At 46.0% G+C, this 14,000-nt stretch overlaps 2 protein-coding genes across 3 annotated transcripts in view; both read right to left on the bottom strand.

Moving 5' to 3' along the window:
• mtor (mechanistic target of rapamycin kinase) overlaps positions 1-6,158 on the bottom strand; it is a 102,412-nt gene extending 96,254 nt beyond the window's left edge. Inside the window, exons 1-9 of one of the 2 annotated variants that reach the window (XM_036534475.1) lie at positions 6,079-6,158; positions 5,260-5,422; positions 4,969-5,077; positions 4,106-4,338; positions 3,422-3,622; positions 3,138-3,272; positions 2,287-2,562; positions 1,778-1,886; positions 227-410 (exon numbers count right to left, since the gene is read on the bottom strand). In XM_036534475.1, coding sequence (XP_036390368.1) covers positions 227-410; positions 1,778-1,886; positions 2,287-2,562; positions 3,138-3,272; positions 3,422-3,622; positions 4,106-4,338; positions 4,969-5,077; positions 5,260-5,379 — 1,367 coding nt within the window. In that variant the 5' untranslated portion in view covers positions 5,380-5,422; positions 6,079-6,158. Of the gene's footprint in view, positions 1-226; positions 411-1,405; positions 1,427-1,777; positions 1,887-2,286; positions 2,563-3,137; positions 3,273-3,421; positions 3,623-4,105; positions 4,339-4,968; positions 5,078-5,259; positions 5,423-6,078 lie in introns of those variants that run through there. The other variant, XM_036534476.1, reaches the window with a different exon arrangement.
• Positions 6,159-13,401: 7,243 nt separating this feature from the next.
• mib2 (mindbomb E3 ubiquitin protein ligase 2) overlaps positions 13,402-14,000 on the bottom strand; it is a 56,007-nt gene continuing 55,408 nt past the window's right edge. The window contains exon 19 of the mRNA XM_036533702.1: positions 13,402-13,653. Within this exon, the coding sequence (XP_036389595.1) occupies positions 13,412-13,653 (242 nt within the window). The 3' untranslated portion in view covers positions 13,402-13,411. The remainder of the gene's footprint in view (positions 13,654-14,000) is intronic.

The raw sequence follows: 14,000 nt of genomic DNA, 5'->3' as shown, positions 1-14,000 counted from the left end.
TGAAGGAACAAAGGAATGGCCCTGTACATTAGAGAAAGAACAAAAAAGCACAAACAGTATGACAGAAGAGGTTTTAAAAACAGATAAAACAAATGGATAAATAAAACTGCCATTTTATTTAATGGCTTAAATAAAACAGAACTAAACGGGTAACACTTGATTAAGAGCTGAATCTGCTCTGCTGTGTAGTGAGCTGAACTGTTAAGAGGTCCTTGGGGGTGTTTACTTGTGGGCAAAGTCCTTGGGCGGCAGCGCGGCTTTGATGATCTCAAGGATCTTGGAGAGGTAGGGCTGGATCTCTGTCCGCACGGCAACCACCAGCAACCCCAGGGCCTGGAAGGCGGCGGTCCGCTCCTTCTCCTTCTTCAGACAGCCCAGGAGGTGCCCCATGGTATCCGACAGGTACTGATCTGCAACAGGCGCAAGCGAACGGGAGCCGTCCTTACAACCCGAGAGAGCGAGACCACCGGAATACCCCCGAGAGGAAGGCCTGGTCTTCCCTCAAACATGCTTTCGTGAGGAGCAGGGAGACTTTCTGCAGCACCTTTTCTTACAGGCTTCAGCCATGGTCGGCTATGCCATGAAAAATGCTATTCTGGTGAACTCAGGCCAGCAGCGCTATAGTACGTCATTTACATACAGATTCCATTTTGAGAAATTCAGGAAAAAAATGAGGAATTGTCTGACTCATCTTTTCAAATCGAGACATTATTCAGCCACTCAGTCATTATTCAACTTTCTGTTGAGGGAAAATTGCGCTCAAGATCAAGAAGATGGGAACTGAAAACCTAAGACAGTACACCTTGAGAGGCAAGAACTTCCATACAGTCAACCACTGAGACCTCTCTTCCTTAAAATGAAGTACAGAATGTCACTGTCACAACTGAATTGTTCACCATTGTAACACTGAGGAAAAGCTGTACTCCAATTCAGACCATGGATCCAAGAACTTAGGCCTGTCCCATGCCTAACCACTCTATCCATTGAGCACATTTTTACACAATGCCATGTAGCTCTTCAACGTTACTGTGGCAGCACGATGCAAGCTAACGTTACTGTCATGGAACATTATGTGGCACCATATGGTACACACTGTGATTATGTCACACACATATGGCACACAATATGAATATGGTGCACACATACAGCACACACAATTAATTTTGCAGATGCTCTTATCCTAAGCAACTTGCAGCATAGTAGAACATAACATTCAACTCTATGTTCAACACTATGTTTAACATATGGTGCTTCCATAGATCCCTGTTTGCCTGTATGTTCACTTCAGTATAACACAAGTATGCTGCCCTTAGGCACACTGGCTGCGGGCAATAGGATTTAACTGTTTCATGTTTAGCATTTTATCTGGTAGGGAGTAAGGTTAGTTTGGGCTTTCACAGCAGCCCTGTGAAGGTGTGTGGCTGGAAGGCAGTGAAGGTAAGGGTGAAGGTAAGGGTTAGGGTGAAGGTTAGTTTGGGCTTTCATAGCAGACCTGTGAAGGTGTGTGGCTGGAAGGCAGTGAAGGTGAGGGTGAAGGTAAGGGTTAGGGTGAGGGTGAGGGCGAGGGTTAGTTTGGGTTTTCATAGCAGCCCTGTGGAGGTGTGTGGCTGGAAGGCAGTGAAGGTGAGGGTGAAGGTAAGGGCTAGGGTGAGGGTGAGGGCGAGGGTTAGTTTGGGTTTTCATAGCAGACCTGTGAAGGTGTGTGGCTGGAAGGCAGTGAAGGTGAGGGTGAAGGTAAGGGTTAGGGTGAGGGTTAGTTTGGGCTTTCATAGCAGACCTGTGAAGGTGTGTGGCTGGAAGGCAGCCAGGCGAGGGAGCAGGTTGAGGATGGTCATCTGGATGAGGGGGTTCTTACTGGTCCTGTACTTCAGCACCCAGCGACACACCTGAGGGAAGAGAGGCTTGTAAACCTATACACACACGTGTACACACACATACACGCACGCGCACAAAGCATGCACACGAACACACACACACATATACACACGTGTACACACACACAGGAACACGCACACACACACACACATATACACACACTCATACACAAACAAAGCATGCATGCTCAAAACACACACAACACATGTTACACACTCACGCACTCACACACACACACACACACACACACACACACACACACACACACACACACACATAGAGACACATAGACACACACACCCCCACACACACCACTCTGGCCAATTCCAACTCCCCTCACAACTCAATGACCTCTCTCAGATTTCCCAGCACGCATTTGGGCGTAAGCGGGAGACAGCTCGCGGGCGTCACCTGATCGAAGCGCTCCTCCATCAGCTCGCGGCAGTAGCGGCTCTCCACCAGCGTGCTCTTGGAGGGCACGGGCGTGGCCCCGAAGCTGAGGAAGCCCTGCGGGGTGCTGTATCCCAGCAGCCCCAGCAGAGCGTTGGACTGCTGCGGCTGCACCGACTGGAAGCTGGTGAAGGGCGTGATGTGGCGCGGCTTCGTCCCGAAGCCCATCAGCTCCTTGCAGTACTTGTCATGGACCAGCTGCTGCTGGGTGATCTCCTCCATCTCCTCACGCATGCGCTGGGGAGGGGGGCGGGAACTGGTATCAGCCGGGGTGGGAAACAGTGGCTTCACTAACCCCAACAAGGGGTTACCTATCACATTATCAGCCACTCACAGATTGCAAACGATCAAAAGACAGCAAAGTCGGCTGTTTGGTTCATACAATGACGGACGGCACATGGTATCTCCACACATACTGTGACATTGTTAAATACCAGAAGATATGGGGTGGTAATCAGCAGTCAAACATTAGCAAAGGAACAGTTCACTCAGACTTCACTCACTGTACATTGAAAACTATTTCTCTGCCATTGTTGAACCAAAGTCACAGCTCCGAAAATCCACAGCTCAACAGTTCAAATAGGAAGCCAGAGCTCTTTAGCAAGGTGAGGAATGGTCACTGTAGTGACAAAACAGTCCTTGATTTTACATTCCCATAAATTATATAATAACAGCATGATTCAGATCAAACCTTTCACAAGGCAAGCATGGTTTGATTACAACCAAAGAGCAGAAGGTGATTTAGTTCGATTCCCACTGTCTGCGTGTTGATTTCTCTCCTCTGAGACAGACAGGCGCAGGGCTGGCCTCACCTCTCCCTCCATGCTGCTAATGCGGACCAGCTCGTTGAGGATCAGCAAGGCTCCGTGGACTCTGTCGTCACGGTTCATGCCTTTCTCTTTGGACAGGGTCTCATCGAAGCCCTTTTCTGCCTCCTCGAAGGTTTGCTAAAGGACAGCACACCAACAGTTCAACATCAACCAGTGAAGTTATGAGCTGCACTTAAATCAATTCTGGAGCTTGCTATCAAACACAGCTTGCATATGATGCACCTGTGCTATAGCGTGTCTGTTGGTGGGGAGATGGGCCAGCTTACCTTGTACCACTGCGGTTTCTGCATCTCCTTGGTCTCTCGCTGGGTGGTGAGGATCAGGCAGGCCCTGAGGGCGGAGACCGCACCCTCGCGAATAGCCTGCTTAGAGTCCCACACCGCGTAGAAGATGTTGTCGAAGAAGGGCTGCACCTGCTGGAAGAAGAAGGTGGGCGCGCTGACCGCCAGCTCCCTCAGCACCAGCACCTGGGAGGGAACACAAATGCACCAATCAGAACTCCACGCTCAGACCGCATTAAGCACAACACCACTGCTATCTAATTCACCAGGCCATTCAACACATTGCAGGGATATACAGGCAGCTGTCTTTCATTTGAACTGATTACTAAGGCTTACCGAATGCACAGTAATATTACAGTCAGACTATCAGAGAATCTTCCATTTTACAAAGCAAAAACCTGAGCAAAGCAGTCATTAATGAACTGAGTTTGCGGTCAGAGAGGCTGCAGGTTCAGGTCCTTTTATTTCCTTGTTTCAGTGAACTACCCAGTGGTATAAAAGAATACCATGTCAAATTTAAGCCTTGGAAAAGTGTGTCTAGATATATGGTTTGGCCCCAAGAGTTTGTCTTTCTGAGCTTCTGCGCTGATCATCATTAAAAAAAAAAATACAGCCAAAACTTTTGTCTCTGAACGGAGACAAAGCCCCGGTTTCCATCTCCTCACTCACCGCTGCATGGCGCCGGCCCTCGTTCCTGTCCGCCCCCAGCCACTCCAGCGCCCTCTTCACCTCGAACTCCACGTACTCCGCCGTGAAGGTGTCCCCCGCCATCGACAGGTGGCCCATGGCCTTGGAGGCCATCTCCATGACGACGGGGTCACTGGACGGCAGCAGGTTGCGCAGGTAGTTTGCGAAGCGGCTGATTCGTGTGGCATTTCCCCCTTCCACTCCAATCAAGCTCACTGAAGACAGAGGATACAGAATGCAGACCATACTGTCAGGAACAGGGCTACAACCGTCATGCAAAATGTGAATCCCTCCCTCCCATCCCTGAACAAAGTTTGAGATTCTGTGCTTTCCTGATAATAAGAGAATCAATGTCCCCTTTATTTTAAAAGATAAAACACTACATTATTGTCATTTAATAGATCCTCTCATCCAGACCAACATACACAGGTTACAATTTTTACATGTTACCCATACATACAGCTGGGTATTTACTGAGACAACTGTGGGTTAAGTACCTTGCCCCGGTGTACCGTAGCAGCCCCAGTGGGGAATCAAACCAGCAACTTTCCAGCTATGAACCCTGCTTCTTATCACTATGCTACACTGCCGCCCACGCTACAAAACACCACAAGGCTTGTTACATTCCCTTAGTAATTACATTATTGTTTTGGTATGCAGACTATTACTCAATGTGCTATGTTCTGACGTTTGGTCCTCTGCAGGGAAGAGCTACTGAAGCTACTATGCAGGGTATGGCTGGGATATGTGACAGGAATGAACTAATTGCTGAAGTGGTATATGCAAACAGACGACATTTGTCCTCCATTAATGTTTCAAAGAAACAAACGTGTATACAAACTCACCAATAGCAAGAATTCCACCTTTCTTCTCGTTCACGTCTGAGCTGGAAACCAACTCAAAAATGTGATGGTTGAGCTCGTCGTAGAAAGTGGTCGCCTCCTCTTGGCTCAGCTAGGATTCAACGCGGGAAGGGACACGTTATCAAAATTAAATTAAAAAGTTTTTTTCCTCCCAAATTCAAGAACACCTGAACAGGTTGTACCACGTTGGATCACGTGTATTGTTCGTGACTGTTTCGAGACGGGTATGTACCGATCGCCGGGCGCCTGTAAACAGACAGTGTTTGTTTTTACCTCCCTCAGCTCCGTGGTGACGTAGTGCTGGAGGTCCTTCGCAGCTTTGGCCCGGGTCTCCTCGTTGCGGCTCTTCAGGCCGCTGACGAACTGCTGCAACACCGTGGCTGTCCCGGACATGGCGGCAGCGGTAACGGGAGGGCACCACTGCCCACCAGGGAATCTATGCAAAGGGAAGCACCTAAGTTTCAAAGGCTGTCATTTTCCCAAGAGCATCTGAATCTGCCCGTTATGTCTGCATACAAGTGGGTGGCTAGTTCGCTTACTTGCTACCTGGTCTAAGTTGCCTGCACTGCAAATATAGCGTGAACAGTTGAAGAAAAGCCGGGTAGAAAATACAGCTAGAAAGCTGGCTACATCACGAATATTAGCTGGCTAATTGCTAGCAGAGTGACTAAAATCTAACTGTAATATAGCTAGTTAGCTATCGACAAATGAAATACATTAGCCAACTAGCTAGCATCCTACTAGACTGCTTCCTCCCCGGACTGGCGTACCAAAACCACGTGTTTTAGCACTGCACGCAATTAAAAACTGATGACATGAACCATTATCGATAACCGTAGCTATCTACACTGCAACTGCACTGCGAAGCTTTTGGGAGCCACGCCATGATGGATAAAAATGATTTCGAAGAGGTTCTGTCGCTAGGTAGCTAGCTAGCTAGCTAGGCAGCTACATTGCATGCAATGGCTTCAAAACATCAAGCTTGATATACACGTTCCACTGGGGTCAACCAAGAGTCCGGCCACAAAATGCACTGCAATTCATGAACTTTAAATGACAATTACTTAGAATTATTTAGTTAATAAATCTTACTCTGGAATCTATATATTGAAAACTGGCTATTTGGCAAGCTGCGGAAGACCAACACTCATCTTCTTCATTGAAGCTAAACAGTTGAGACAACCGAACTAGTTGTGGGGCGGTCCCTGCGCAACCGTGCAGTGAAAACGTCCTTCATTTTATCCAATGACGAATTGATTAAGTTGATTGACAGAAGAACTATCCTATGAAGATGACACACTTTACAAACGTCAGAAAAGATGTGGATTCTGTTCAATAGCGAGGATGGTCGTCTGTAAACTCTAAACCGGCATGTCCAATCACCAGAACGCCTGACCAATCACATGGTCAAAATGACCAATGGATAAACTACCATGAGATGTTGGTCAGACACTCTCAATCTGCAAGGTTTAGGAGTCACAGGCTCAGTTATGACCGATAGATGGGCGTTTGTACAAATGTCATTCCCACGCTTTCCCCGTCACCATAAATCCTTATCACCAAATATGCCCTTAACTTTAAATTGTATTTTAGACTATGGCAGTGTTTCGCGACGTTTACGTTAGACTAGCTCCCCTCCTTTCACCATTTCACCTTACACTCTTATGGTATTACTGACTGGTTATTTCACTATGTTATTGCATTTAGTTTAATTTTTATGGTAAATTCCTCACTCATACCTTAAACATTATACCTTTCCACCCATTTAATGTCCCCATACAACGAGCCCATCTCCTGCCATACAGTTAACGCTAAACGAAGCTCGGTCAGTACAGTACTTTGATGGGAGACCTGGAAAAACTGGTAGTTGTTTTAGTGAACCAGCAGAGGGCAGTCTTCCTTTTGCAGTGAATACAAAAACCAATGCCCTGGTGCAGTGACCCCAGCGGACACTATACTGCAGGAGACGCGACATTTGAGATAAGACGGTAGACAGAGGTACTGACTGGCTGCTGTCATTATCACAAAAGAACAGGGGTTGCACAATGTGCTGACCATACTTTCAACGTGCTCATGTAATTTTCTGGCTTCTCAAATCCCTCACTGTTCACCTCAGCTGATGAGTGGTGACTGTACTCCTGCACAAAATGGCAGCCATGTGTCACCCAGGTAGATGGTAGACATTTACATGGTAGTTTCTTAATGGGAGTATTGTCTTAATCGGGTTAATATCGGAATTTTGTTGTCCATGTAAACGTACTGATTGATTTGGTAGCGGCTGAGGTGAGCCAATCCGCATCACTGCTTCCCATTCACTGTAGAGCGCTTTTAAGATGCCTGAAAGGGGATGTGAGGTGCTTTAAAGCGTGTTAAAACCTGCTACTGTGCCATCAGTTGCTGCAGTGTCCTCCAGTTACCTGTCAATATCGCAAGGTCTGGCCGAAAGAATCGTAGAGAACTTCCAGCACAAACATGTGAAATCGCTCTACGGCGACTTAAGTAAGCAAATGTCTATAGCCTATCGGCTGGAGAAAATACAAACAAGGCCAGTATATGAGATAGCGTACTGATAGGCTACTGCAGTTTGAGCTTTGGGGGGCGCATTCATGTGTTTCTCGAACATGTTCGTTCTGCAGTGGGAGGCACACTTTTATCACCAGTGTTCGGCAAATTTGTGCGCACCTGAGAGACCGGAGTCGTTTGCTGAATGATGCCCGTGTGGCCCCGTTGGTATATGGCGCAGCCCTCCAAAATAATAACAAAATGCCCCAACCTAGAACAATAGATCATTAATTTCATTACTATCACATTCATCCTCCACAAGAAAAAGGCCAAAAGGACAAACATTTTTTTTTCTCAGCTTGAACAGCTGTTAATGAAAATATTACAGATCTTGCGGCGATCTCTCGATTTTTCATCGGTGTTAGAGACACAGCTGAGGACGGTATGTCAAGGTATATAAATGCATCCTCTGCCAACAGATTCTGCATATGTATTTGCATATGTATGCATATGCATATGTAGGTATTCCATTTCATCATTCCCGCACATTTGGTTAGGCCATCTTTATTATAACACAGGTACATAAAAGTGAAACTGTTGGTGGCAAAAGTGGGGGACAAATCCTGTATGATATGTAGCAAAGGAAAGTCGTCTAACTAGGTAACTAGCTGCCTGGGTGTAAGGTTGGGTAAAACCCAAGTACATGCACTCTGTAAGGCACACTTCAGAACCCTATCGTAGTCAATCGCACCAGATTTACAGATTTACGTCTAGAAAACAAGGCTTCCATTTTTATCGCGTTAAAGAATCACTGGCTTAAAAATTATTTGGAAATGATTCAATCTGAATAAACGGCTAAATCGTTTTTAACCTTAAATATTTTGTTCACACATATTTGCAGTATATTTTTTTCATGTTCACAAAACGAAATGGGTTCTGTTTTGAGTCGTCAAAATGACCACAAGGCGGCCCCATTCTACAGGAAAATGAGTTAGATTTGTTTTGACTCAAACCGAAATTGATATCTTGGTTAGGATTTTTTTTTCCCTCTGAAGTATTCTTTGCATAGGGATTTTTTAAAATGTTAACACCTCAGTGATTAGGGTCGATCTGTCATAGTTTGTATCTGTTGTTTTATGTATCCTTACATTCTATGGGTACCACAAAAATCAAACTATTTCAGTTAGTGGTGTTCATAAAACTTCCCTGTACCAATGATGTTGGCGTGTCTGGCGACGAATGCCACTGTCTACGAGGGCAAGCTGTCAAAACAAAAGGCCAACAATTGAACCAAGGTGTTGAAACAGTACAGTTTATCCTGTTCCTCGACGGCCTTGTTTGTCCCCCGCTGAAAATGGCAAAACATCCCTCTCCCCACAGATCTATCCATCCCTGATTCGGTCACGTGGCGCAGTAACGTAATTCGCTCCCGATTCCATCTTCAGCAGACCGAGATAATTGACCCATTAAAAGGCACAGACACTGAGCGCTGGGGGATGGCAGGGCAGCCGAGGTTTGTCTGGATTTCTGTTTTTCCTCGTTACTCAAATCCAGCCTTCCCCTGTGAGCCCTGCACATTCGCTCTGCGCAGCTCGTGTCTGGAGCTTCTCAGGAGCATAACCCACAACCAGAAGAGACATCAGGAGGGGTACAGTCAACGCCATCTCTGGCTGAACACAGCTCCTTTCAAAAGTGCATTTCTCTCTGACATCCTCACCCCTCGTTTCTCCAACTTATTAACTTCTGAAAACTGTCTTAAGTAGATTGAAGCACAGATATAAAATAACCTTTCGGTCCGCTGAAACGCGGTGATTGCTAAACAACGAAGCCAAGAAAGAACCGACAGAGGAGAGTTAATAATTTGTGACGAGCAAATAACAGCAGTCTGACTCCTGGCTCTCCTCCTGTAGTATGAAATGAAGATAAGGTTTCCAGAGAAGAGCAAAGCTGTCATCACCTTTAGGGAAAGAAGAAAATAAGCTCCCTCCAACGTCATTGCAAAAGCCCTTAGTCATATGCCAAGCCTTCTGTGCTGTAAGTCAATTAAGGGTAATAGACGGCGCTGGGGCAGAATTCGACTGCTCCCTTATCTTGCAGCTCTAGAATGTCCCTGTGACAGAGCAGGAATGTGCACAAACAAGTCCCTTTGAAACCCTGAGCGTCTGCCTTCAGGTAGAATGTTGGTTTTTGAATTTCCAAGGCAGGTAAAACCTCCACAACACTCCACACTTCGATCGGAGTGAATGGCACGTTCGCCTCAATTCCACAGTTTTGAAAAGGGGCTATTTTGTTGATTAAGTGTAAAAAAAAAAAAAAAAAAAACTTGCCTATGTCAAATTTCACAGTCAAAAGAACTGAGGCTTGAAACACACTGAGAAATCTGTAATGCTCACGCACACAAAAAGGAGAAAGGACACGACCCTGCTTATAAAACAGTTCCATATTTATTGCAAAATATTTTTTACAGAATACAACTGAAGAAAAAAATACAACAACATAGGAGGAATGAACAGTAAGGCCAACAGCAGAACTCGAAGTGCTGTACAAACACAGACAGTAACCTTTTTGTTTAAATAATCTTTTAACTTACTTTTTTTCCAAAGCAAACCTCTTGTACATTTCCAAACGCCCTTGTTCCTCCGCGAATTGTTGCCTTAAACCAGTACACCGACCACTCGTGGGAACACACCCTTTTCGGTCTATGGACACCAGATGACCTAGCTGTTACATATACAAATATGAGAGCTTAAACACAGGTATGAAAACTTTTTTTTTTCTGTTCGATTAACATATTAATTAAAAGAAATAAATTATGTTTGGCTCCAAAACATTCAGTAAAATGAAAATTAACACTTGAAAATAAAGTCTGCGATAGTCATTTTTTAATTTCGGTTGGACCTTCTTTTCAAGTTTTATAATACTGCAAAACTTCAAGCACGGTAAATGATTCCCCCCATTAGAACAGTTACAAATCAGCAAGTGTCTCATCTTTATTTGGGCTTCCTTTAAAAAAGATTGCAAAGAAATCATCATAAATCACCTAAGGAATGGCGATATAACATAAACAGCTTTGTGGAAATTCCCACAGGCATAAACAATGTTCATATGGGAATATTGTGTACAATCATTCTTCTGTAAGAGACCTCTGAACACTGATAGTACAGGAAACTGCATGTCCTCCACTCCCCCAAATCATCATCTCATCACAAGCTAACGCATGTAGCCATTCTGCTGGGATACACAGGCATTCCCAATCTTTTCATACTGATAAGTCTAGTTTTCACATTACGTATTTTCATATTCCAGTTGCTTAAGCTTCTTTTTTCAGATCAGAAATCAAAACATTGTAATGTTCAAAAGCTGACACATTCCCCTGGCCCTCCGACACAGCGCAAGGAAATGGTAAAATAAAATAAATAAACCTTGCATGACCTTGGAAGAGAACTGTAACTAGTGCGTGTGTGAAGCTCTTTTGCTCGTCCTTGTTAGGATTTGGCACTGGTGCAGTCATGCTTCCCAGAGTAAACTGTCCTTTCCATCTCGTCCTCACAAACCTTCCACAAAAGGCAGAGTATAACGGTTACGTTTCTGACATTCAAATGTACATCTTTAATTTCGGCTCTCCCAAACAGGGAGCCACAAACCCACCCACCCCCCCTCCCCATCGCACAGAGTCCACCATACAAAATTAAAATTAAGATGAAAATATATATATATATTTATATTTAAATGCTTAAGCCCTTCTGAAACAAAAACATTAAAAAGCCTGACCCATGAATGGGAGATAAATGGGTTCTGAAGGCTACACAAACCTGATGATTAATTAGGATGAAGACGACGGGCGACTGGAATGAGACTAGCCGGTCTCTAAATACCTCAACTGTGATGTGAAGCAATTCAGGACAGATACACACATTACACATATTTTGCCCTTCTGATTCAGTATTTACAGTACGGCATACATTTACAAAAAAAAAAAAAGAAATCTGCGCTCAAAGGCTGCCGAAATGCCTGCCTGATCAGCCTTGCGTTCTGTGGCTGAGAAAGCCGTGGCATACTCGTCTTCACTGCCTTATTCAGCTTTGGTGCGTTTTCATGTATTGCAGTTTGAAATAATATGACTTTCACTGCTGCTGCGTTGAATCCAAACAAAAGTTAGGGCCTCCCCCAAAACTCGGGGTGCCCAATATGCATGATGCTGATTTGCTCAGATGGGGGGGACACTGGTTACGTGAGCACTGCCGATTTGACCGCTTCTGAAACGTATAAACTCCGGTCTCAGCCCTGCTCCATAGGACCGAGAAGCTAAACGGGATACTCCCACCACCAGGAGTAAGGTGTGGAGACGCTGCATTCAGAGGAAAGACAGACGTCGGCGCTGTGAGCTGGAGACGCATGCGGTTTGTTGAGTTTCTGCTGAGAAGGTGGAGGAGAGAAGGACCTGCACTGTGATGTCATGGCTTGGGACAGACCTGCGTGATTCGGAGAGCTTTGTCGTCATTCTGTCACGACACAGAACCACTTAACTCTTACTTAGGTTTAAGAACTTCAACGCCTGTGTGGGAGCAGAATGAGCATCTCCTCATGTTTTAATCCAAAGTGAGACTTCAATGGCTGCATTCCAGGCCAGGACCGAAAATAAGAAGGACCCCGTTTGAAACAAAGGCCCAGCAAGCATCCAAAACAGAATGTCAGACCCAGGCATTAAAATAAAGAGGTTTGGACTTTTTTTTCTTTCAGGTTCTACACTCTCGGAGAAGCCAGGGGAGATCAGACCGATGTTCGATGCAGGACCCTGAGTAGAGTAGAGTATATGGGTTTGAGTGCTTCAAGCAGAATCACTTCGAGCAGATGGCTAAAAGAAAATGATTTCGTTAAATAGGAAAATGTATATTCAGACAGAAATAAACAGTACTCATTAACTGCTACTTAAACACAAATAATACACACCCATTATCTTACACTATACACATTTGTGTATATATGTATGTATACTTGTGTGTGTATGCATATATATTCATAACATATGCATAAATACATACACACACACATATATGTCTATAAAAGGTATATCTTGTTGACATTCAGCTACTGTGTGACACATGAAACTGCCATAGCCTGTTGCGTGAGGCTACTCTAGTCAAGCAGCATAGCATACACCTGGTTCATATGAATCAGTGAGAGAGAGGAGACACAGGTTCGAGTCTGTGCCGTCAATCTCCAACAGGTAACACAGATTACAGAAACCATGAGATTGTTAAAAAGGTGAGGACAGAGGAGATGGGGGAGAGACGAAAATCAGTTCTCTTGACCTTTGTAAACAAGATGTTCAGGGGGAATAAAGAGGGGGAGTGGGACATGGGGGTGGGGGTCACTGCGAAAATTAAGCAATTCGTTCGGCCCCCCCTTGGACCTTGTGTGTCTGCTGGGGGAAGGCCGCAGAGAGCTGCAGTGGCTCCGAGGGTGGTGATGTAACAGATGACTCCCGGGAAGTTGGGAGAGCTTCCCGGGCCCCTCGCCCGATCCTCTTCCGGCTCGGCTGCAGGGTCACGGGGGTGACCGTGAGAGTGGACCCGGAGTCCTCTGACGCAGTTCCCGTGGGACAGAACCTCCCTTACGACGGCAGACCCACACAGCTGCCCACTCCAGATCAAATGCTGTCCCCTTCTCCAAAAACTCCTGTCAAACATGTCTCCCACGCGCTCATGGGTAGTGTAGTTTTGCGGGGCATCGGCCTGCAGTCTGAACTGCATGTGGGCTGCCCAATGGGACAGAGGAGGCCAGTGGGGCGGGGCTGCTGGTGGGGTGGAGGAGAGGGGGCGGGGCAAATGTAGATGAATGATGGCGGGCAGGGTGTGATCGGGGTGGGGCGGGGGCATGTTCGGGGGGGTTTGGGGGGGGGGGGGGGGGGGGGGGTATCCCATCAGACGAATAACTGGATCCTCTCGCGGATGGTCTGCCGGCAGATGGGGCAGGTCTTGAGGGCGGCGCTGCAGTCGATGCAGGAGGCGTGGCCGCACTGGAAGACCAGCTTGATGTGGTTGTCGATGCAGATGGGGCAGGTGATGCGCTCCTCCATCTGCCTGTAGCGGGACTGCAGCTGCTCCAGCAGGTTGTGCTGCTCCGAGTTCTCCGAGCTGGGGCTGCAGTCCACCTCCGTTTGGTCTGCAGGACACACATTCCATCACATCACATCACATTATATGCATTTAGCAGACGCTCTTATCCAGAGATAGACAGAACATAATGTAACCATTCAATTTAAATGAGCAACAGACTCACAACACTCCCAGACCAGTGAGTGTGAGCGTAACACCATTCAAACCCTACCACAAGTTAACTTGTGCACTCCGAGAAAAGCCAAGTGTACACGTACACACACACACACACACACACACACACACACACACACACACACACAGGCCATTATACTTGACTTAACAACCCAATTACTGCTTCAAGTGAAGAGTCAATGGTGATGGAGGAGTGATGCTTTGTATATTACTGTACGC

The sequence above is a fragment of the Megalops cyprinoides genome, chromosome 7 (assembly GCF_013368585.1).
Source record: "Megalops cyprinoides isolate fMegCyp1 chromosome 7, fMegCyp1.pri, whole genome shotgun sequence".
Taxonomy (NCBI): domain Eukaryota; kingdom Metazoa; phylum Chordata; class Actinopteri; order Elopiformes; family Megalopidae; genus Megalops; species Megalops cyprinoides.
Note: the sequence above shows the minus strand (reverse complement) of the source record. Positions and strands in the feature narration are given on the sequence as shown.